Genomic DNA, 24,100 nt, shown 5'->3' with positions numbered 1-24,100 from the left:
GAGCGCCCTGCTTTACATATGAAACACCTTTATTCCCACGTGGGCGACACCAGGGAGGCCATTACACAGGCTTCCTCATTACAGTCTGGTTAGAGCTGCTGCAGAATTACCAGTATGGAAACTCGCTTCTACCCTCGGGTGGATCAGCCCGAGACCAGTGTGCGTCTCATCTGGTGTGTGTGTCTTTGTGTTAACGCAGTTGTATCTCCGGCACCGGTAACGACAACCGACACGTTGGTTTCACTCACCCGGGCGCTCAATTCAGCAGAGGAATTCACTCGCGCTGATCCATGAGAGGAGACGATTCATCAATTTACTTTTACGACGAGATAAAAGCGCTCGGACAGTAGGCTGGTTTTCAAAGTAAAAGCAGCAGTGGAAGGAGCTGTAATTGATGACCGGTTCAAACTTGTCAGAATTCATCAAAATATCAAATGAGGTGTGTTGTACCATGAATAAAAGAGTAACACATTTTCCCTGAGAAAAAAATCTTAATATATGGCTGGTTATAAAGGGTTGAACCTTGAGTTATCTCTGGGTCAAGGTGACCCGAAGGCTGGAAACAAACGTGTTTGTTGTATTACATGTGTTGTCTCTGGGTCAAGGTGAACGACCTCCCTGGCTTACATTAATACATATGCAGTGGTGGAGGTCGACAACACAAGGGATACCAAAAACCCATTTGATTTAAGCCCTTCGGGTCACCTTGACCCCCTGAGATAACACAAGGGTTCAAATTAAATGGAAGTATTTCAGTGGCATCAGATGACATTGACAAGTGTTGATGCTCATTTTTTTCTAATTAAATTTTGTTTTTAAAGCGTTGAATATTCTTTTGAAATAATTAAATTCAATAGTTCCTATACTAGAAGGTGCAGTTCTTTATATTGAGTGATTTGATTAAATACATAGTATATTGTAAAGTTTTAAATTCAAAAATCTAAATTTTCCAAATGAATAAAAAAGAGAAATTACACGTAGAGTTTAAAAAAAGCAAAATATATACTGTTTCAATTAAATCATTTTTAATCTATAGCCTTTTAAATTCAAATTAAAAATGTTGATATACTAGTGCCAACATATTTAAAAATACTAATATTTTAAGTTGGTACTATTACACCAGTAGAATTTGAAGGCTAAAAATTTAAAAATATTTATTTACTCAAAAAATGATTCAAATTTTTTTTTTTTTTAAAAGTCTCAACATTCAATCATTCAATATTCTGATGACACTGAGATCCTTCCATACTAATCCCCAAAGCAAACGTGGGGAAATGCTTTGTCAGCATATTTCAATGACAACCTTTCCATTACCCAAATTACTGTTATCACGCAAAGTGCGATTCGTTTCCCCCAGTAGTCGCTGGATTCGTATTAAAATTTAAAACGCTTAAGTGTGGCCTAACGGTCAGTGGTCGACACAATCCCCTCAAATCTCTTTCGTCTAGTTTTCTTTATTGGAAAAAATTCTTAAAAGAAATGAGGTTCAGTGACCTTCAAGTAGTTTTCAAGGTTATGTTGGTGTAAAAAAAAAATGAACAGAAATGCAAGAGAAATAGAAAATCTATTAAGACTTTTAATTTTTATAATGACATTTTGAATAAGTTACAGAATAAATAAACATATTTCACAAAAAAAAAAGAAAAAAAGGTCACATGACTGCGAACAACCACGTGACCTCAACCAGCAGGATTCACTCACAGGTCCAGGAGCAGGAAATACTGCAGCACGTTTGGAAGTTGAATAGAAAACAGGGGGGAAAAAGCACTGGAAGACACAGGAGGTCGCATCTTACTCTCCTGCCAAAGGCTTTTTTTTTTTTCTTTTTTTTTGTTGAATTCAGGTGCAGCATGTTTACTGACGCCGTGATTATCACGCCCGCCCGACCACATGCTACTGCATCTCATTGTAGTAAAAGAGCCGAAACAATAGCCGCCTCATCACGAAGCTATTGTGTCGGAAATTCCCGCTCCAATAACTCGCTTGAACCGTCTTGCTTGGCAGGACGGCGGCGGCGGCGGAGGCGTCATCGGAAAGGCTGGACGCTGGCAGGCAAGGTTTAACATAGAAAAACATGAACAGAGCGTGACCCCACATCTGTCAATAGCTGTGCCCTTTACACAAGTCCTCCTGCACACGGCCCACATGAAGCCCACTCGCACAAAGTCGTTCGCCTGATAAAGAAGGTTCCTCTCGGAGTCGCTGCTCGCTGTGATTGATGGGATACTGCAGCCAATTATGGGCAGATTATAATTTTATGTAGATGTGATCTTGTCTCTGACTGACATTTCTCCACTACAGCGTTCGTTTAACGGCCTTTTTCATTATGGATGTGGAGTAGAGAAGGGTGGTGTTGGTGTGGGGGAATCTGAGGCCCAACATCAGCTGGTTCTTAAGTCCAATTAAGCAAACAAATAAGTTATATTCACAATATAAGATCTTGGTCACAGAAAACAGGCACTTTTTTTTTACAGACTGTCCGTGTGTCGATAACCTTTAACACATTTTAAAAAAGCCGATAAGACCTAAATCAACGAAACCGACTTAACAGATATTCCTTAATTTGAAGTAATATTTGGCAAACTGGGAAAATGATCCAAGTGTGTACAATGTTGTTTGGCACTACCTCCTCCTTACCTCGAGGGAAATACTTCTTTTTTTTTAGTAAGGGATAACAAATAAACAAAGGTAATTACGATAGAAGAAGCCATGAAAGACGAAAAAAGATAACATCATTAAAGTCGTACCAGTTTGGTAAATATACATTTTGTTCGGCTTATATTTTGGCCCCTTGTGTGCTTGAGTTTGACACGCATTGATCTAGATGGATTAGTATATTCGGACAACTTGGATCGACGCCGATACCGTTTTTTCTAGAATCACAACCTAAACACAAGAAGATTTATATCAGGGTTTTTTTTCCGGTTATTATCTTGTGTTTATGTTTGAATCTATACATATAAAGTACTTGGGCTTCTGGGGAAGATCGACTCTGAAACAAAGACTTATATTCCAGGACTCAAATGTTAAGATGCTATTTCTAGCTTCGTTAGCCTCGCTTGAAGTGTGGAACAGTGCGCCCGACTCGGTTGGGGGTTAATCAGAGAACAAAATGACCGACGCCTCCACGGACTGATGAGGAAACTTGTCTGATTGTTGCGCCCGAGCGGAGACTATTTTCGGTGGAGCCTCCCTGATTGCACTCCTGGTGGAAAACACGGGGAAATGATCCGGTGATTACGGAGGATAACTTCCTAACTTCTACCGAGATAAATCACTCGAAAGGCCCGAAAGACTGTAATCATACTGAGGTACAAGTAGGTGATGAATTCACCTGGGAAGGCGTTTGTGTGTTGACCAAACAGAAAAAACTGCACAAGGATTTATGTGCACAAACACATGGTAAACACACACACTTTTTTGTTGAATCTGACTTATGCGCACATACACAAGCGCACAGCTTGTTTGTAACTACAGCCAGCTTTTTCTCTCTGCATGCCGACTGTGTGTCTGGCACCGGGGTTAAGGTCTGGAGCCACACACAAGCTGTGTGCTCTGCCTGGCTTTACACACTCTAAATGGGCTTTACGAATGGCTGAGACTCAATGAGTGAGTCAACACCAGGGGCCACTTTCCGCCCAGTACGACAACAGGTTTTGGAGATAAGTCAGAGACAACTTCCTCCCCCCGGTGAAGCCGCAAACCTCGTCCCGATTAATATGCCACAAGCTTTATTTTTTTACGTGAATGCTGTGCCATCGAGTGTGTAAACCCACCGATGGCTGAGTGCGTCTGAGGAGCCCTCTTTGTGTTACGCTACATTGACGCTTCGATTGAGCGAATCGTTCCGGTGAGTCCGGTTCTCAACATTGCGTGGAACCAGAGGCCTTGAAATGGTTGGATGGATGTTGTGCCCTTGGAGGTGTGCAAACTTTCTTCTTAACTGTGCATTCCCGTTCATTTAAGCCAAACCACTTCCACGAGTCCTCACCACTGCTCTATCATCAGATCCAACACCCGGTTGACATTCAAATCGGAATCCAGGCTGAAATCTGATTCCACGAACGGTGCCGTTGGAGGGGTAAGCGGTCGAAATCCAGACGTCAGCGTTTCCAGCCAGTCGGCGGCGTCGAATGTCGCCGGGGCACGGCGCTTTCGTGACTTTTTGGCAGCAGACGATAGAGGGGAGGAACAAATGGGTGGAGGCGGGGGGGCAGGCATCGCTTGGCTGGGGGGGATCACGGTGGGAGAAGGAGGGAGCTCCAGCAAAATCGATGAGCAAAGGGGCGAGGGCATGGATAAGTCATCTTTAGGGATCTCAGGAGAGGTTTGGGTTTGAACCGGCGCGGGAGTGGAGGACGGAACGACGGCTTGACGGTTGGGTGACTTTGGATCTGACATTGTGGCGCCCTCTGGAAGGAAGCGTCGCCGTCACAAGTCAAGAAACGCCACGACATGAACACTTTCATCAATCAACTCACCGATGGAATACAGTTCAGCTGAATCCAGTATGTCATCGATTGATTGCAGAGGGTCCATCTGTAGAGCAGAAGAGATGGATGAAGGAAGTGTAGAACATTTTTTAATCACTATTCCACTCGTGTACCTTCCTCGCAGTGTACTCTTCACTTTGGAAAGCTCTCATTTTCTGCTTACCTTAGTTTAAAATTATAGTTTGAGGAATTCAGATGGTGTTTGAACGCTAACCTTCGAGGAGTTACGTTCAGTTCATGTTTATATTCTGACTGAGGCTACGAAACTGTTAAAAAAAAAGGGTTTAAAATAACCCTTAGATGCTGACCTGTGCCTTCTGGATGGCCTCTTGCAGCTCTTCTTCCAAACTTCGGACAGTGGGTATGGTTTGATCAGGACTGGCTGTGATCTGCACTGGCAGCTCAAAGTTCTGGTCGATCACATGACAGGGTTGGCTACAAAAAACCTGTAAAAACAAACAAAAAAAAGGGCGACAAGGTTAAAAACACGGCAGGCCTGAAAGAAAATAGTTCTGTATACCTCTGTGAACAGGACCTCTCTTGAAGGATCTGCCTCTGGTTTCACCCTGGAACATCCAGGATCCTGTTGCAGGAATGGATGTAGGGCTCCACCACAAGACTGGAGTGAAAAAGAGTATTGATGGTTTATATTGATTTTTCGACAGCTGTCCCATGCCGTACATTAAGTCTGTTTCTCACCTCGTTGTTGGTGTTCGCAGCTCCATCTCGGGGCCTGCTCCGTATTCTCTCCCGCATCTCCATCTCCACGCTGAGCTCGTGCTGCTGCTGCTGATGCTGCTGGTCGTGATCGGTCCGCCAAAGGTTACCGGCGTGGAAAGGTGACGATGAAGACATAGGTAGACTGGGACTTGGCGTTCCCGAGGCGGTGCTGGCGGGTGGCAGATACACGGCGTTGGTGAGACCGCACTGCTCGCCCGCCAGGCTGATGGGAACTGAATTCGAGAAACCTGTCGGAATACCATTCCGGGTTTCGCTTAGAATCCCAATAGGGATCCCTCGATCCTGGATGTATATCTGTTGGTTTGGACTTCTGCTTGGCGAGTCCGGTCCAGAGCTGGAGCCTGAGCTTGGACTCCGGTTGGCGGTTATTTGATGGCAGGGATTAAGAGGATTTATATTGTTTCCTAGCTGGCAGAGTGGAGCAGGGGCAAGGCAGGCCTGGGGGATCTGAAAGGGTTGAAGACGCTCCAACAGTGTAGGCTTGGTTCCCGACACATGAAGGCCTCGCTTTCGTAGCTGCTGACGCAACTCCGACACCTGGATAGAAGAAAGATGTTGGTGATCGGTTGCACACTTGGGTCTGAATCTCATTGTCTACTGACTGTCAGCTCATCAAGATTAGCAGGCAGAAGTTCTGGTTTTGACATTGGGTTGATATCCAAGGGCGTGTGATTTGTTGTGGCAGGAATAGGATGAGGGTTTAATGGCATTGCTCCAGAGGACTTCCCGAGATCACTGCAGTCACCACTGGAGTGAGAATGAGGTAAGGGTTACTTTAATGGAACACGGACGACTGAGAAGCGTTTTAGCACTCGGGTCGGTACCTGGATACAAGCGTGAGTTGCTGCTGTTGCTGCTGTTGTTGCTGGCTTTGAAGGATTTGCAGCTGGAGAAAAACCTGCTGCTGCTTGAGGAGGTTGTCTAAAGGCTGGACCGTGGCAGGGCCCTTCTGTTTGGCTCCTCCCACTGGAGATATAAGTGAGTATTTAGCTGCTGTTTCTTTGATGCTCAAGTGGGGTCTGTGGGTAGTTATGCAAGACCCATCCAATAATCATTTTAGGACGACTTGTTTTAGACTTCCTAACATTCTGAGATCCTGCTCCTTAATTTGTCTACCCACCATCTACCCACCATTACCACACTACTATCATTTTAATAACAAACACAATGGCAGAAATGTCTTCCAAAAAGGAAATTCAAGTATGTACAATGAATTCTTGAGGTCCGTATGACATGGTGGACATACTGTGTATAAAAGTTTACCTCCATTCCCTGACGCTCCTCGCTGGTCCGGAGGAATGTACTGGTGATACTTAAGTTTCTTCATCTTCGGTTTGGTTTCCCTGGCTTTCCGGGGATGGGGAAGGTGACTGAAGGTGAGGGAGGTTGCCAGGGAGGGGGAACAGACGGGGGTCGGAGGCCGTGCTGTCTGCAGCGACATGAAAAAAAGCCAACAGGTTTTATCATCTGGCTGATCTTGAATACAGAAAATAAAGCTAAAAAAACAAGAAAACGTCAAACTCATGTCGTCTGGCAGCGTTTGTTGCCCCATGTTAAGGTTAAACTCTTACACGAAATGAACAAATACCTTGCAAACGTGCGGTTGACAGCATGGGGTTGTACTGACACACAGTCATGCTGCTTTTGTGAATGTGTTAACCTACAGGGCAAATACTAAGCTCCTCCAGAAGTACAAATTGACAGTAATGAATGCAGAGCAGCTTGTGCAGTGTACTGTGTGCGCCTTAACAAATAATTGACCACACTGTTGATTCCCTCTCGTCCCGGACTCCAGCGGCTGTCTTAGCGAACAGAAAACAAATGAACGCGTAGTCATCGTGTGACAGTTGTATCAGTATTTGATATAGCAGTGAGCTCAATGGGGCAGCAGGTGGCAGTAGTAGAATGTACGCACAACACGCACAATAAGTAAGTAAGTAAGTAATTTGTATTTATATAGCGCTTTTCTAGACCAGGGTCACAAAGCGCTTAAACAATCAAAACAATATTCAATAAAATATATACTTTAAAGATCAAGATAAAACTGAGAACAACACAGGAGTTCAAGAAAATCAAGGAAAAGCCTGAACAAATAAAAACGTCTTAAGATGTTTCTTAAAGCTAAAAATCTAGTAATAGTAATATAATAATAATAATAATAATAATAATAATAATAATAGTAGTAGTTAAGCATCTAGTATCAGGATTTCCTGAAAACTTTATTGAAATCCAACCATTACATTATTAAAATTAGACAATACCGATGGGTACCTAGCTACCGATCATGGTGACTCTAATATATATTGAATTCAAAAGGCTATAATTTGAACAATAATGACTTTAGAAAAGGTATTTTGGAATTATTGGAATAAGAATGTGAAACGCTATGTGTAAAATTGAACATCTCAAGCAAATATTTTCAAATTTCAACTTTTTGCCACTGTCATTGCGGCTTTACCTTTGGCAGCAGCGGCGTGGCTTGAGAGGTCAGGAAGATCCCGTTGGGTCTTCCGGACGTCGTCACCACGGCGTTCGATTCACCGGCAGCGACGCTCATCGGCTGCCTGATGCCCTCGGTTGCCGGGAGCAAAGTCAAACCAGACTGCGGGCGAGTTGACATTTGCAAAATGATTAAGATTGTAGTTCGGAACCTAGGTTTTATTTTTATTTTTTTATTTTGCTGTCTTCACCTGAGCGGGGCTGTGATTGAGAGGTTGACCGACAGCGGAGAAGTCGCTCAGCAATTGGTCAGCGGGGAGCCCTGGTAGCAGGGAGAAGGCCGGGGATTGGTGGACGGCGTGACGCTCGCTGGGCGAGGAGGAGGAGCTGGAGGAGATGTCATCTTCGAAGACATCAGAGGACAGCTGAAAGGAGGCAGGACCTGAGGAAATGAAATGTGAAGGTAGGGGTCAGAGGTCGAGCTGAGTGGATTGGAAAAAGAAACCACCGCCCCCCTCGCCAGCACCCCCCCATCTCTCTGCCGGTGCGTTTGTTGACTCACGGTTCTCCGCGGGCAGAGTGTGTTTGTGCTCGGCAGGCGGATGTTGTTTCCTCTCGCCCAGGTCCGGAGCCTGTCGAGATTTCTTCTTCCTCTGAGCCCCGCAAACTCGCCTATCTGGGGGTCGGAAAAGAGAGAGACTGATAAGTGGGAGCGAGGGGACAAGGGAGAGAGGGTGTGATGAGTGAAAAGAGATGCGACGCCACCGGCAAATCAGACCTAACCTCAAAACAACACGGGCGTCAGAAATAGTAGCACGTCTGCCCACAGGGACCGTGGTCCCCTTGCATAATAAAAACATGCAGTTAATAAAAGGGCAGACGGTGGATATTAGGAGGAGGAAGTATCTATGATCGTCCATGATGTGTGGGCTCATTGCATGCTGTCAATCATTCTTAGGAGAGTTACGGGTAGAATTATGAATTTGCAAGACTCAAGTGATACAATTCCATATATTCAGCTCATACTATATATATCTGTAGACTTTGTTCTTTTCGTAATTGATTAAAGAGAAACTGAATTTTAGTGACATCTTGTGATTGTTTCACTTTCTTGGTTTTATTTATAGAACTTAAGGACAAAATATGTCCAAACATCAGCTTTAAAAGCTGCTGGAATCTTCTGTATCCTCTCGTCCTCAGTCTTTTAGCTGATGGCTGCTGCCATCTAGAGGCAAGAACTTTCATGGCAACACAAAAATGAACAAATAATGTGAATACTTGCATGTGTATTGTTAATTCGAAAAACATCTGATTATTTTCACACACTTTTTTAAGATATAAACTATAACGAACTATAATAAAAATGTTTTTTTTATTATTGTTTTGTTTTTTTTTTTTTAATAAAATCTCAAGTACTTGAGTCTGGTGTTATAAATACATATTTCCTTCTTTGTTTCAAATTAAAATCTTATAAAACATATATATATATATATATATATATATATATATATATATATTATTTAAAAAGTTAATTTCTAAAGGTTATAGTTTATAATTTATTTTTGTTTTCAAATGAATCATGAATGTTTTTTTTTTTAATTCAGTTCGATATTCAATAAGGTATTTACTGAAAGGTAAAATTATAGTTTTTTATTTAAATGATTTAAATTAAGTTTTTATTTTGCTTTAACATGTTTTGAAACCAAAAAATCTAAAACTAAACATCAGCTTTAAAAGATCCTGGAGGGGACTGTATCCTCTCGTCCTCAGTCATCCCCAGGATCATTCTTTGTTTCTTTAGATAAACTGAACTGAAACGAACTGAACTGAGCTGCCGAGGATATAAAGAATTCTGCCATCTAGCGGTCGGAAGTCGAGTTGCAGGCTGTGAATATTTGTTATTCTAAAAATGTAAACTTATTTAATCTTTTTACCGTTGAAAATATAAAACATGAAATAAATTTGGTAAAAATATAACGTGTTTTGAAAGCCAAAGAAAAACATTAATACATTTTTTTTTCATTTGTATTAGTTATTTTTTAGTCAGTAAAATGCTATTATAATATATATATATAAGAATGTAAAAATGTATTGAAATAAATAAGTTTAATATGACACTACGGGGAGCAAGAAGGTCACACATTCATGCGAGCGACAGTTGATGAAACGCAGAGCCGTTGCCAGATTTACACACTTCATGACAGCAGCAGCCCCCAGATAAACGCTGGTGTGCGAGCGAGTGATAGTGAGTCCACACACAAAGCCTCACCTTGTGCAGCTTCAGCATTCTGTCCACTTGGGGGCAACTTCTGAGCGTCGTCCGCCCGACGCTGCGTCAAGACAAAACGCAGGGAGTCAGTGAAGTTCATTCGGGGGGGAAACACGGATTCGTCTGATCTCGCGCAAATAAAAGACACTTATATTTCGGTTGGGGAAAGAGAAGATGACACATCATTAGAGCTAATTGGGAAATGAGATCACAGACACAGGATGACAGCGGCAGGGTCGTCAGGAGGTAAATAGTCCTGCTCAAAGACAAGTCATCTTCGCTAGTCAAAAACCTACGTGAACCGAGAACCACCTCACTTTGAGGAAGCGTTAAAGCAGTTTTCATTAAGTTATACAAGGTTGGTCCATGAATTCATTTTGGGTCTGTTTTTGCCTGATTTTGACATAAATTATTTAATTTTCTTAGTTAGTGCAACTTTTAAGGTCAAATCCTGATAGTGTTTTTTTTAACATTCATTTATGTTGTGCACCTTATTGTTTTTTTGTCGTTTTGCCAGGTCAAAAGTAGTTTGATAATATTTTCAATCATTTGTTAAGGTAACTGTGTGGCAAATTTTATATATGTCGAAATGTGTATGTTGTTGTAGTTTTGAGAATGTACATACACAGAATTACTGTAATCTGCTAATATTTTAAATATAACATTTTATTTAAAAACAATGCTTTGCTTTACATTTCAGTTTTTAAAAAGGAATAATGTAGTATTAACTTTTATCCATCCATCCATCCATCCATCCATCCATCCATCCATCCAGCTATCTATCTATATATCCATCCATCCATCAACCATCGATCCATCTATCCAACTACTTATCTATCATCCATCCATCCATCTATCCATCCATCCATCCATCCATCCATCCATCCATCCATCCATCCATCCATCCATCCATCCATCCATCCATCCATCCATCCATCCATCCATCCATCCATCCATCCATCCATCCATCCATCCATCCATCCATCCATCCATCCATCCATCTATCTATCTATCTATCTATCTATATATCCATCCATCCAACCATCGATCCATCTATCCAACTGCTTATCTATCCATCCATCCATCCATCTATCCATCCATCTATCCATCCATCCATCAATCTATCCAACTACTTATCCATCCATCCATCCATCCATCCATCCATCCATCCATCCATCCATCCATCCATCCATCCATCCATCCATCCATCCATCCATCCTTCCATCCATCCATCTATCCAAATACTTATCTATCCATCCATCCATCCATCCATCCATCCATCCATCCATCCATCCATCCATCCATCCATCCTTCCATCCATCCATCTATCCAAATACTTATCCATCCATCCATCCATCCATCCATCCATCCATCCATCCATCCATCCATCCATCCATCCATCCATCCATCCATCCATCCATCCATCCTTCCATCCATCCATCTATCCAAATACTTATCCATCCATCCATCCATCCATCTATTTTTATATATATATGCTATATATGAAAGGGTTCTCAATAATGATTGCCAAAAGTTTTTTTTCAAGACGGTTATTAACAGTTGCGATCCTAATCCAGGATGTTCCTGGTAAGCAATGTTATTCTCAGTTGACATTTTTCTACTTGCGTCTTAACTTTTATTTTGAAAAGTGAATGAGAGCAAAGTCTCGTATCCTAAAAGACGGGAGGTTGACATCAGGTAAACCTACAAATCCAGACAGTTACGGTAACATCTAAATGCATTTAAAAAAAAACGCTAATATTGAGGACTGTACTCACCAGAGCTTCGCCCTGCTCCTTCTCTGGCTTCTGGGCTGACTTTAACCCTGATGATTCAAACAAAGACAAAGATACATTTTAGAATAATACAGCGCCACCATCCTCCTGTCGCTCAGTATAGCAACACAAGCTGCGACGTCAACCGACGTGGAGAGTCTCTTTGGAGTCAACAGGTATCAGGCCTCGACGGGCCGCCGACGACTTCACAGCCAGACGGAGGGAAAATACATGCAAGTGTTTCTTTTCTTCGCGCCGCCACGGCAGAACGACTCTGGATGTGAGTCACACCACGGATTTTTTTTTATTTTGAGGACTTCTGAAAGCGCACTGTTATTTTTTGACGTTTTTCTCCGCGAGTGCGTGTCTGCATTCCAAGTGTATCCATCTTTGAACCTCGGCGCGTTCACACTCCTCCACTTCCATGAATAGTTTATTAATGCTCGGCTTTAATCCAGGAGGGATTACACTTCAATCAGAACCTGCGATCAAATCGAACCCTCGACTGGTCGACACCCCTCAACCGTCCTCTCGGCGTGACGTGTCTTCACTTCTATGTCCACTTCTATTCTCCATGACTGACGGAGTCTCTTCTGCCGGAGCTGATGTGGTGAAAAATCAACACTGTAACTGCTAATAAGATTCTCCCGGGTTATCTCACCTCCCGTCGCGAGCGGGTGAGAAATGCAAATATGTCCTTTTTAGTAAGAAATTATATTTGGATCAATGGTTTCTGAGAAGTGTTCAACTACTGACTTGTTACTGGAATGTGTTAAATTGAACCAGTAACCTTTTTAATCCTCGACTGACCTTTTTAAACTCTGACTTATAAACCCTTCAGCAGACGACGACCCTGGGTGACGGTCCACGCGGTCGTTTCGATTATAGAGGGTTTGACCTATTGATGTTTCCACAGAAGCGCTAATAGACGCTCTGGATATCATGTCAGGGTGTCAGTTGTAGGTGTTGCCAGTGAGGTACTGTATGTAAGTATAGGTCTAGCATGCTGCCTACCATTGTTTGTTTTGTTAAATGATTTTTAAAAGCTGATCATTTTCTTTGAAAGCTAGCTAGCTAACTAGTTGTAAAGATAGATTGGTTGGTAACTATGTCAGGTGGCTTAAAAGGGAGCTTAGGAGGTAGGTAGTCGGAGGTTAGCTATGCACTCAAGTTTATAGCTAAGGAGTGAGGTATGTAGGTAGCTAGGATGCCATGTAGGCAGGTAGCTAGATGGCTAGGAAGCAAGTTTGGTGAGTACATTATGTAGCTGGGTAGGTCGCAAAGGAGGTGGGCGTGGCAGGTAGCTTGGTAGGTGGCCACGCGTAGGTAGATAGCTAGGCAGAGATACTGTATATAGGTAGTTAGCCAGTTGTATAGCTAGATAGTTAGGTGAGAAAGTAGATGGGTTGGTAGGCAGGCAGGTGGGTTGGTAGGTAGGGAGGTAGGTAGATAGGTAGGTAGGTAGGTAGGTAGGTAGGTAGGTAGGTAGGTAGGTAGGTAGGTAGGTAGGTAGGTAGGTAGGTAGGTAGGTAGGTAGGTAGGTAGGTAGGTAGGTAGGTAGGTAGGTAGGTAGGTAGGTAGGTAGGTAGGTAGGTAGGTAGGTAGGTAGGTAGGTAGGTAGGTAGGTAGGTAGGTAGGTAGGTAGGTAGGTAGGTAGGTAGGTAAGAACATCGCTTGGTATGTATGTAGCTAGATAGCTAGGTAAGAAAGTAGCTGGATAGGTAGGTAGGATAGGTCAGGAAAGTAGTAGGTTAGGGATGAAGCTAAGTAAGGAAGTTTCTGGGTAGATAAGTAGCTAGGTAAGAAAGTAGCTGGATAGGTAGGTACCTAGTTAGGAAAGTAGTTAGTAAGCCTGTTAGGTGTGTAGTTAAGTAGCTAGGTTTGAAAGTAACTCGGTAGGGTAGTGTAGATAGGTTGGTAGGTAAGGTAAGGTAAGGTAAGGTAAGGTAAGGTAAGGTAAGGTAAGGTAAGGTAAGGTAAAGTAATGTAGGTCGGTCGGTCGGCCAAACAAACCCTCTTAAATATAATCTTAAAACCAAATAAAGGTGACAAAACCTCTTACCAGCATCTGCATTGATCTCACTCTGTCTCCGGTTCTGAATCCTCAACTGCAGCACTGGAAGAGAAAGAGTGTGCGTCAGAAAGAGTGTCTCATTATCGTGTTTATTACATCAACAGTCACGTCCACTTCTCACTGAGCAGAAAAACAACAGGCGTTTTGACGGACAGCTTATCTGCGGTGATAAATCACCGAGTCAAAGACTCCCTCACTCACGGTTAAATGATACGAGCTGGTTCTTACGTTACCACATGACTCTGCAGAGCTGCTGCTGCAGGAACACACACACACACACACACACACACACTGCTACACGCATGCTAACAGGTGAGGCAAGGTACAGCACAACACCCTGTACGTTGACTGGGTTTCCACTTGAGACCTGACAGGGTTTTTGAGGGGGGGTGTGGGGGGTCTGCATGGGGGGTTGAGGCCAGTAACTATTTATCTCTCAGTATGTCTATTTCTGTTGGTCCCATCCCCCCCTTCAGCTGTCCTGCTCTCTCCGCGAGCCTCTGGCTCACGTCATCCTCATTTGTGCAGCTAACTATACTCGTCCTGCTCCGCCGCCTCCCAGAACTCCGGAACAAAATCCGGACTTTAAAAAACTCGATTTTCCTCGCATCTAGAAGTCCAGAGAAGACTTTGACACTATTTTTAAAAAAGGCAGATATATCTGAGGCCCGAGCGATTGTTTTGGTTCCAAACACCGCAGCAGAAACATTCATGCAGCAGCAGCTGCCCTGAAGAATCACGTTCTCCAGCAGGTGGTCCGAACACCTTCGGGACAGACTCCATGTCATTTCCTCTGCTCTCTATTCTACCAGACATTCCCAGGAGCTGCCCGAGAGCAAGACCTGACACTTCCTGGAGCGCTTTAGTGCATCATGATCAGGAAATTACAAAAACTTTTCTTCAAATTGCAAAACACTATTTTTTGAATTAAAGAGCTTTGAGAGGTGTGTTTATTTATAAGCTAACGTGGGACTTTAGCTTCATCGTTAATAATGTGTTTTGTTTGTTTACAGTAAACAAATACAGTTTTTTCTTTAACTCCCTGTTTGTTTTACATCGGTTTAGTCATTAGTTTGATGGTAAATATTTCTTTGAAGTAATATCTTGAAGCCTAAGTTCTTTATTCTATCATGTTTTCTTTTTCAAGCTCCGACCCGCAGGCCAAAATTGGACAGCTATGTCATTTGATGTGGTCTGCTATAGCTTAAAAACACCGACTAAATACTAGTAGACTAGTAAAACTTGAGCAACAGGAAGTTGTTAATAATTTTGTAGAAGAATTTGACTCTGCAATATTTGTTTCTATCCTGTTCTCATACTTGAAAAGTTATATTTGGGCCACTTCATTGGTCCTTCTTTCTCTTGCTTGACAGCCCCTTACAACAGTCAGTGTATATAAGGTGGCCTTTAAATTACTTAAGTAACAGGTCCATAGTCACAAGGCTGGTTCGTAGTAACCTTTATTTTGTTAGCTAACAACGCTATTTCCACCTCATCCTGTCAAACTACTTTTGAAATTGTCCATGTAGGCAGGTAGCTAGATGGCTAAGCAAGGTTGGTAGGTACATTATAGGTAGGTGGACAAGTGGGTATGTCACTGACAAGAGGCAGGTAGCTTGGTAGGTAGTGCAATGTTTTTGCTACTTATTTGTCCATGGTCTCATTTGGTGGATTTTTCATCTTGTTTTGAGTAATGCTACTATGGCGACTCACGCTAACAACAACAATTTGAAACTTTCCTCGGATGTTATTCGCTCAACCACAGTGAAGTGGTTGTATCCCAGGTGTTGAAGTACTTCTGGGTCTGGTTGGTTATTTCAGCACATTCTTTCAGTTGAAACCACACTTATTCCCGCCTCACATCGGATGAGTGCAAGAAAAAATTGTTGATTTTACTTTCTGTTTTGGGTGCTACTGCGACTCACCCTAACAAGAATGGTTGCCTTAGCAACTTAGCAACTAAGATTGTAGCCCCTATCATACAGTACTAAGAAATGATCTGCCATTTGTCCATTATTTAAGTGGAAACACATACTTACCTAACTCCCTACCTACCTACCTACCTACCTACCTACCTACCTACCTACCTACCTTCTTAGCTACCTACTTACCTACCTACCTACCTGCCTTCCTACCTACCTACCTTTCTACCTACATACCTACATACCTACCTACCTGCCTACCTACCAACCCATCAACTTTCTCACCTACCTACCAAGCTTTCTACCATTCTAACTACCACTCTAGACCGACAACTACTACTATCTAGCTATACACCTGGCACAGACAGACAGACATATCTGGACGAGTCGATGTCAATGTCCACAATCAGGAACATTTTTCTGTTTCAAGTATTAAATATATCTTGTTTTGTTCAATAGTTACATTTTTTGAGGCAGAATTATCCTGATATAAAGATATATTGACGTGGTCTCTGATGTTCAACAACTTCTCTAGCTATTCCCTGGTCATTTTAATCATCTTAATGATCTTATTTATGGCGGTCAGTGAGTCTGACAACACTATTTTCTACCTTGTATTGTTTAAAGCAACATATTAACCGATCGTGAATCTGTCCCGAGACAATGGCGCACGTGTGGCATCAATCCTCGGCGATCAATACGCTCGGTCCATTGATCTAACCGGTCGAAGATGTGACGGACCGGCCCAATAAACCCTCGCAAACACTTCCATGCCGCGTATCGATGCTAATGCGTCCAATTATACCTGACATGTAAAGCCGCTGCTGTGGGAAAATAAATCCGTCTCCATCTAATTGGACTGAGTCGGGGCTCAGCCGCCTTAAGGGTTTGCCCACCTGAGCGGAACTTGTTCCGGATGAGGAGCGACCTCTCCGAGGCCAGCAGCGTCATGACGGCAGCGGAACAGACGGGGAAGAGGAAATTTCCTGGTGTCAGTCTGCCAGGAGGAATGAGACCCTCTTCTCCGGGTCTGTGGGAATGTGGAGAGCAGGAGGTGGCAGGAGAGTGAGGGAGACAGATGCCTGTTAATCTACTGATACACTGATATTGATGGAGGCGCAGAGACAACCAAAGTCACCGCAATATGGACCCTTGGTTCTAGCGGCGTGTATAGGCAAGAATCTGGTGATACTTATGACGATATATGGGCCAGAAAAATGATACAGCGCTTGTGTACTGTGAGAAAACATTGTTATATTTTAGTGTATCATTATTCTCTTACACTTTACCTGGTAAATAAATGCATTTAATAGCAGTTGCTAGCAGTTGCTAGCATTGTTATCAACTAGCTAAGCAGTAACCAACCTACCCTAACACTAACAGTTCATTTTTTCCTTTTTTCTCACTTTACATTACATTTGAGAAGTTGTTTTTGTAGTGGGTGTTTGTGACAAGTTTAATGGCAGCCATTTATCAACTAAACAAACAACAGGTATGTCAATTTGTGTGCTTAAGATCTTGGCTCCTGCAAGTGTTTGAAAAAAAAATGGTATCTTCCTGAAATAATAAAACATGTACACTAAGTGTTACATAGGATACTAAAACAATAACATGATTTTAACATAAAAAGAATGACTTTTATTTAAGAAATGAAAACATTAAGTATCAATGGAAGAATATGACCTTGATGAGTGGCGTGCAGACTCGCTCATGTAGGTGGTCCGGGGGCCACATGAGGCCGTTTGATGTTATTAATGCGGCCTTTATAAAACTTTTTTTTTTTTTACTTTTTTACCCGATCGTTTGTAAATATAACTTGTTAACTAGATTATAGTTTGATAAGTGCTTCTTTTGCTGTGAGTCTCTACATTAAATTAAAGTTTTTATCATGAATTTGTGATGTTTTTCATTTAAAGTGAGAAAATCTGATTGAATATTACATTTAATTCCAAGTATTCTCCCCGTACTAATCCTCACAACAGTGTGTAACTTGGATCTACGAGGAAAACCACAATAATGGATAATAACGAAACCGGAACATATTTCACGGAGGAAAAAGAAAGAATAAGGGAATACTCACATGAAACGTCCCTCGGGGGGGATTTGAGATTAAAATGAGAGAAAGAGAGAGAGAGAGAGATGGAGAAAGAGAAAGGAAAAGATGTATTTAACGGTGACTTCTTTCTTTCATGTTCTTTTCATATCCTTCCTCTCATTCTTCTTCTTCCAAACTTGTTTTTCCTGGAGGAGGAGTGCGAGAGGTTTCTTCTTCTTCTCCTCTCGCTGGTAGAAAAAAAAATCACTCAATCCTTCTCTCTCTCTACCTTCTTCCTGTCCTCCCCTCGGCAACCTGGACCCTCGGTGCCAACTGTGACCGACTGTGAAACTTTAGCCCTCCCCCCTTCTCCCCCTCTCCTCCCCCACCTACCCCACGACACCTAGCAGGCTTCACTCCCCCCTCGCTGACATTTGCTGACAGACCTAGGTTCAGATCCAGGAAACAATAAAGGGGGTCCGGATCGGAGTCGCTCCCTCAGGTGAAGACATAACCAACAGAAAAAGTGACAGAAGGATAAAAAGAAGATTTACTAGGAAGTGTTTGGTGGGCCTGTGGGGTCAACCTCTTAGAGTAATGCCTCGGCATGGACACAGGTCAAAGGTCATGAGAATGTAGGAGCGTTTTCACCTTTTTTTTTAAACCCCCCAAAAAATGATGTTGTTGATCGGTGCTGTAGTTTAATGTATGAGGTCTCCCCGGAGGGATGTCGGGGGGGGACGGGGGGGCCGGGTTAGGCGACTCTGGGGGAAGTGAGGTCGTCAGAGCACCTGTTCCCACTCTTTGACGGACAGGCCGGTGTGTGCTGGTTCAGCAGGTCAGACGGAGAGAGAGAGAGAGACGGTCCGGTGGTAGGTGCACAGGAGTTTGGAGATCACAGAAGTTTACACTCTGACACTAAAAAGAGAAGCAATGACGGAGAAACAGCTGAGGTTTTATTTTGACATTGGATGTTTCCCAAATGTGAGGGGGGTTAGAGGGGGTGAGGAGGTGGGGGGGCTCAAAAGATGCCGAGTCAGCGGCAGGTTAATGGAACTCGTAGACGTCATGAGGATCACGGGGAAAGAATGAAGTAGTAGTTCAGCAGCTGGGAAACTAATTGTGTTTGTGAAAAAGTGTTGTTTACAAACTTCAAGTTCAGTCACTGACTTAAAAGTCGTCGCTCTAATATTCAGAAACGATTGAAATGTGTTCTCTGATTTGACGAAAAGGTTTGCTGAAAACATGGAGACTAAATCATGTCTTTGTTTTGTAAATCAAATGCAAAATATACTGCAAATATGGATTATTCAAGTCATTATTGGGACTTTTTCACTTTGATTCCTTGTCCATTTTAAAATATTGCCCTTTATTCCCTGGCTTTTAACACAGCCCGAGACTCTGTAGCTACTCTACTCTTGACTTTTACTTGTTTTATATGGTATTGTATTATATCTGTGCTTATTTTAGTGATATTTTTATCTTCTTGTACAACACTTTGTATCCACTGCTGTTGTTCTGTGTGATTTATAAATAAAGTTGAGTTGACATTTTTTGTTAGTATTTCTTGTCCATTAAAATATATATTTTTTAAATTTAAAATTAGCTTTAAGATTCAATAAATAATTTTCCATACAGCTCTATCTCTTTTGGGGGTCGCCAACTTTTTTTGTGAGAGTGGCAGGGGACACCCTGGACAGGACACCAGTCAGTCGCAGGGCACACAAAGACAGACAACCATTCACACACATACTCACTCATACCTACGGAAAATTCCCCCAAGTTCCCAATCAACCTTTGTATGTTTTTGGACTGTGGGAGGAAAACAGAGTAACCGGAGTAAACCCATGCAACACAGGGAGAACATACAAACTCCACACACCACTTTAAGAAATATTAAACAAAAGAATCTTGTTTTTTAAATGTTATTGTGTAATGTATTATGATTCTAATTTCACATTTGATCTTAAGATTTTCTATTTGATCCTTGATTCATCCCCCCATCTTATATAAACTATTTTTCCTATCATTCGGCTTACCAGCCAATCTGACCACTTGCAGTACCTGATATGGCCTCTTGGTAAAATCAATTGCTAACCCATGCAGCTAGCATTGATAACCACTAGCTAAGCTAAAAAGTACACCATTCCGTGTGGTCATTTTCTTCTCTATACATTACAGTTAATTTACCAGTAGTTGTAACAGGTTCAGGGGAGTCCATTTAATGACCAATATAGAGCTTGAGACCTCGGCTCCTGCAGGTGTTTGAAAAGAAACGGCGTCTTACTGTAAGAACTTTACCTAAACATGTACCCAAAGTGTCATGATATGTCAAAATATCATGATTTTTCGAAAGGAAACGCACAAAACCTGTAGTACAATTAATATTAAAATGAATAGAAATGTTGAGGTCGATACTAAGTTGTAATTTCTTGATAGAAACAAGTAAAAAGTATATATTTAAGGCAAGGTTCAAAACTTGTTTTTTTGTAACTCAAAACACTTTTTTATCGTTTTTAAATATATTTCAGTAATTGAAATTTAAACTGACCAAACACAAAAATATGATAAATACATTGACAAAAAATATAATAAAATAATAAAATACCAGGATGTGAGTCTGGGACACTGGAGTGTAGACTTGTGACACAAACGTAGGATAAGAAGTGTTTGGAATCTCAGAGATTCTTTCTTTACGTCTCCGGGGTCAAAGGTCCCTCACGGCTCCGAGAAGTGGCGAACTAAGGGTCATGAAAAACTTTCACTCCTGATTCTCAAGCCGCCATTTATTTGTTCGTCAGCGCCGCGACCTCGCTCACGCCGTGATGTCACCGCAGAAGGATCAGTCAGGAAGAACAACACCATGATTCCGGTGTTTAGCCGGCCGAGCTCTCGGGAGCCATTATTTCACCGGATCGTTAGGGAGCAGCTCTCGATGGAGTCATTTGTGTTTCCTGCGGCTATAAAACCTCACCTTTGACTTCACTTCCTGTCGCCGACACATCCACATCACACGCTAACAAGAGCCACAATACGGAAGGTGAGGTTGATGTCGTTACCTCTGGTTACCGCGGCGACGGCTACACCCACAGGAGCGGGACTCCCTCCGTGATTAGCACCCGTTCCCGAGACGTTCCCGGGCGATAATCTGGCCCCGTCTGGTGAGAAGGAAGGAGGCCTCCATGACTTTAACCCTCTGCTTCTGCCATATTGTGTTTCCCCGAGAAACTCCGGACACGAGCGATAGAAATAGAACTTGTCGGCTCGACAGTTTAGCGCCGCCGATAATTTCACATCACGTTTAGCAAAAAAGTAAACATAAGGATTTAAAATCTTTTTTTTTTTAAACTAACATTTTTGACCATTGCATATATGAACATAAAAGGATATTGAATAAACAGATAATAATCAATTTTATGTTTAGCTAAAAAGTAAACATGAGGATTTAAAATCGATTATTATTTTGAAAAAAACTCACATTTTTGACCAATGCATATATGAAAATAAAAGGATATTGAATAAACAGATAAAATATGTCCGTATTAATATATTTGTGTTCCAGAAACACAAACCTTTCATTTGATCATAGAAAACGTTTTTTTGAATCTGCTTGTAACACAGTTGTGACATCATCACTAGGAGACGGGTCAAAAGAAGAAAAAGATTTAGGGTTCATATTTAATTTGAATTTAGATTAAAATTTCGATTTAATATTAACATATTAATTCAATATAGAAATGTAACTTTAAGGTTTAAATTTGAATTTCCATTTAATATTAACATTTATAATCAATTTAGATGTAATATTTAGATTTAACATAAATATTTAGATTTAATATAAAAATACAAGTTCAAGCTTTCGATTTAGATTTAGATTTAATATTTAGATTGAACATAAAAATGTAATATTAAGATTTAGATTACATTTTTAGATGTAACAGTAAGGTTAAGATTTAGTATGAAAATGTAACATTAAGGTTAAAATCACATTTAATTTTAAGATTGAACATATATTTATTTAAGTTAAGGGTCAGGATTTGAATTGAGATTAAATATTTAGATTTAACATTAACATTTAGATTCAATATAAAAATGCAAGTTTAAGGTTTAAATTTGAATTTCGATTTAATATAAAAATGTTGATTTAATATAAAAATGTAATATTAAGATTTAGATAACATTTTTAGATGTAACATTAAGGTTTATATTTAATATGAAAATGTAACATTGAGGTTTGAATTCAGACATATATTTATTTAAGTTTAGGGTCAGGATTTGAATTTAATATTTAGATTTAATAGCAAGATTCATATTCAATATTGAAATTTAAGTTTAAGGTTAAAATGTACATTTATATTCAATATAAAAATACAATTTCAATATGTTGATTTAAATTTCTACTAAATATTTAGATTCAGCATTAAGGTTTAAATTAAGATTCCATTTATATCTGAGGTTTTGGTTTCACATTAAAGGTGGCAAATATTGGCAAAATCTTGAAAAAAAAGGTTTTTAAGTGCTGCTGAATCAGCAAAAAGACAGAGGTTGACATGTTCCCTAACCATCTACATAATATCTTTTATTGCACTTTACGATTAGATATAATCTTTTTTTTTAACCAACTAAATCTCCGGCGTCTGCTTAGAATGAGCAAGAGGTTGGAAAAAGTCAGTCATTAGGTAAAGGTGTCCAGAGTGAACGAGCTGAGCTAGAAGGCAAATCTTTCTGATCTTTGCTGACATAAAAAAAAATAAAGAAAATTAAAATATATGTTACCTCGAGCTGATTCGGCCATTTCTGGACTCTTTCCAACCCCGTCCGGCAGCAGCAGCAGGACTTCTCCTGTGGACTCGTGACCAGATGGAGAGATTATATCTTCATTATGTTGTTGAGAATCTTCTTTTTCTTTACGATTAAACGTTTCGTCTTCCACGCCATCTTCAGTGTGAGCGCGCCCTCACATGGTCGACACCTGCAACTACAACATGCGTCCGTCCAATTAAAGCATCATGGCTGGAGCACATGTGTCATGTTTGCTTCATAAAGAGGAAAAACACGATACAAACTGCTCGCTGGATTAATGGCATCGAAAGGTTAAAGAAAAAGCGGGAACACACTGGAGCTCTTCATTAAATCCTCTCTTGCTTCATCACTTCAATCCATTGGCAGCTGGCCACACTCACACACACACACACACACACACACCTGGACTCACACACACACACCTGGACACACACACTCACACCTGGACTCACACACACCTGGACACACACACACAACATTTCCTGCTTCAGATGTCATTTGAGCACAAACTCAATTGAATATTCAGTGAAGGCCTCCTGGCGTCATTTAAGGTGAACTGGTTCAGGTCAATGTTTCTTATTCCAGCCTTGAAATAACTGCCTGAACACTTCAGTCCATGAATGATCTCAGGATTATTTCATTCTTTTTTTGTCTTGTAATACAAAAAATGAGCATCTTCTCACAGAAAAACAGGAAAATATATCGTAAAAGAAACAATTGAGTCATAAAATAATGACTGTACGCATAAAATATCAGATTGAAAATGTTATTTTGAAGGTAAAATAAGATTGAAGGCTCATAAACTGGATTAACGATACAGGGTCTATATATTTAAGGGTCACTAGGGGGCGCTCCAAGTTGTAAAAAGAAAATGATGTGAGGTTTAATTGTGAGCAGAAAAAAACTTTTGAATATGAAACTCTAAAAAAAAATTAAACGTGTGAGATGCTGAAAGAATGAATGAGAAAATTAAGAATAGAATCAAGGATTAGATTAGGATTGAAGTTAAGGCGATGTAATGAACAATAATAAAATGAGAATTTGACACAGAACTATAAGGTTTTGTTTACAAGTTCATTTTTCTGTTTGATCTCTGTAAAAATAATAATAATTTATTTTATATATAATATATACATTACATGTTCTACTTCTGCCTGTGATTCTTTTGGAGTTTAGATTAATAATCTGTACATCTTTTTATTCTTTTAATGTAAAGATTTAGAATCTATAACGGGACAAAAGTCAACCTACTACTGTAGTCGTACCTCACAAGCATAGAGCAGGTTCATCGTCCACATGCTTGAAAATGATCTAAAAGCAAGTAAATGAAAAGCATTAAAGTAACGTATGGCATGTTATCGTAAAAACCTTCTGAGTTCACTGAGTGGGAGCAAGACAAATTGAGAGAGCAAGAGTTTTAAAGCATCTATTGAGTTCGAAAATCAGTCTAAATGGAATTTTATATTTGTTTTAGTTCAGGACGTATTAAAAAGAACCTTCAAACACCTGCAATTAATTTAAGTTTAAAGGGAAAGTTTCCGTTAATATG

General features: G+C 40.9%; 1 protein-coding gene across 1 annotated transcript; it reads right to left on the bottom strand.

Moving 5' to 3' along the window:
* Positions 1-3,932: 3,932 nt before the first annotated feature.
* LOC148062630 (uncharacterized) lies at positions 3,933-16,724 on the bottom strand. The gene is made up of 15 exons (XM_087812745.1): positions 16,610-16,724; positions 13,780-13,833; positions 11,721-11,767; positions 9,943-10,003; positions 8,236-8,349; positions 7,925-8,115; positions 7,693-7,836; positions 6,498-6,663; positions 6,059-6,200; positions 5,837-5,981; positions 5,193-5,771; positions 5,014-5,112; positions 4,802-4,939; positions 4,482-4,539; positions 3,933-4,412 (listed from the first exon to the last, which is right to left on the bottom strand). Exons 1-15 carry the CDS (start codon positions 16,662-16,664, stop codon positions 3,988-3,990), a joined length of 2,418 nt encoding a protein of 805 aa, XP_087668871.1. The 5' UTR covers positions 16,665-16,724; the 3' UTR covers positions 3,933-3,987.
* Between the last annotated feature and the right edge of the window lie 7,376 nt (positions 16,725-24,100).

Source organism: Callionymus lyra, chromosome 17 (genome assembly GCF_982586985.1).
Source record: "Callionymus lyra chromosome 17, fCalLyr1.hap1.1, whole genome shotgun sequence".
Taxonomy (NCBI): domain Eukaryota; kingdom Metazoa; phylum Chordata; class Actinopteri; order Syngnathiformes; family Callionymidae; genus Callionymus; species Callionymus lyra.
Note: the sequence above shows the minus strand (reverse complement) of the source record. Positions and strands in the feature narration are given on the sequence as shown.

Bases quoted from the DNA above. Each gene is read 5' to 3' on its own strand.
- LOC148062630 (XM_087812745.1), bottom strand. From the start codon at position 16,664: ATGACGCTGCTGGCCTCGGAGAGGTCGCTCCTCATCCGGAACAAGTTC. The intron at 8,116-8,235 runs GTGAGTCAACAA...TCATTTCCTCAG, and splicing joins CACTCTGCCCGCGGAGAACC to GTCCTGCCTCCTTTCAGCTG. The intron at 4,940-5,013 runs GTATACAGAACT...TTGTTTTTACAG, and splicing joins GAGAGGTCCTGTTCACAGAG to GTTTTTTGTAGCCAACCCTG.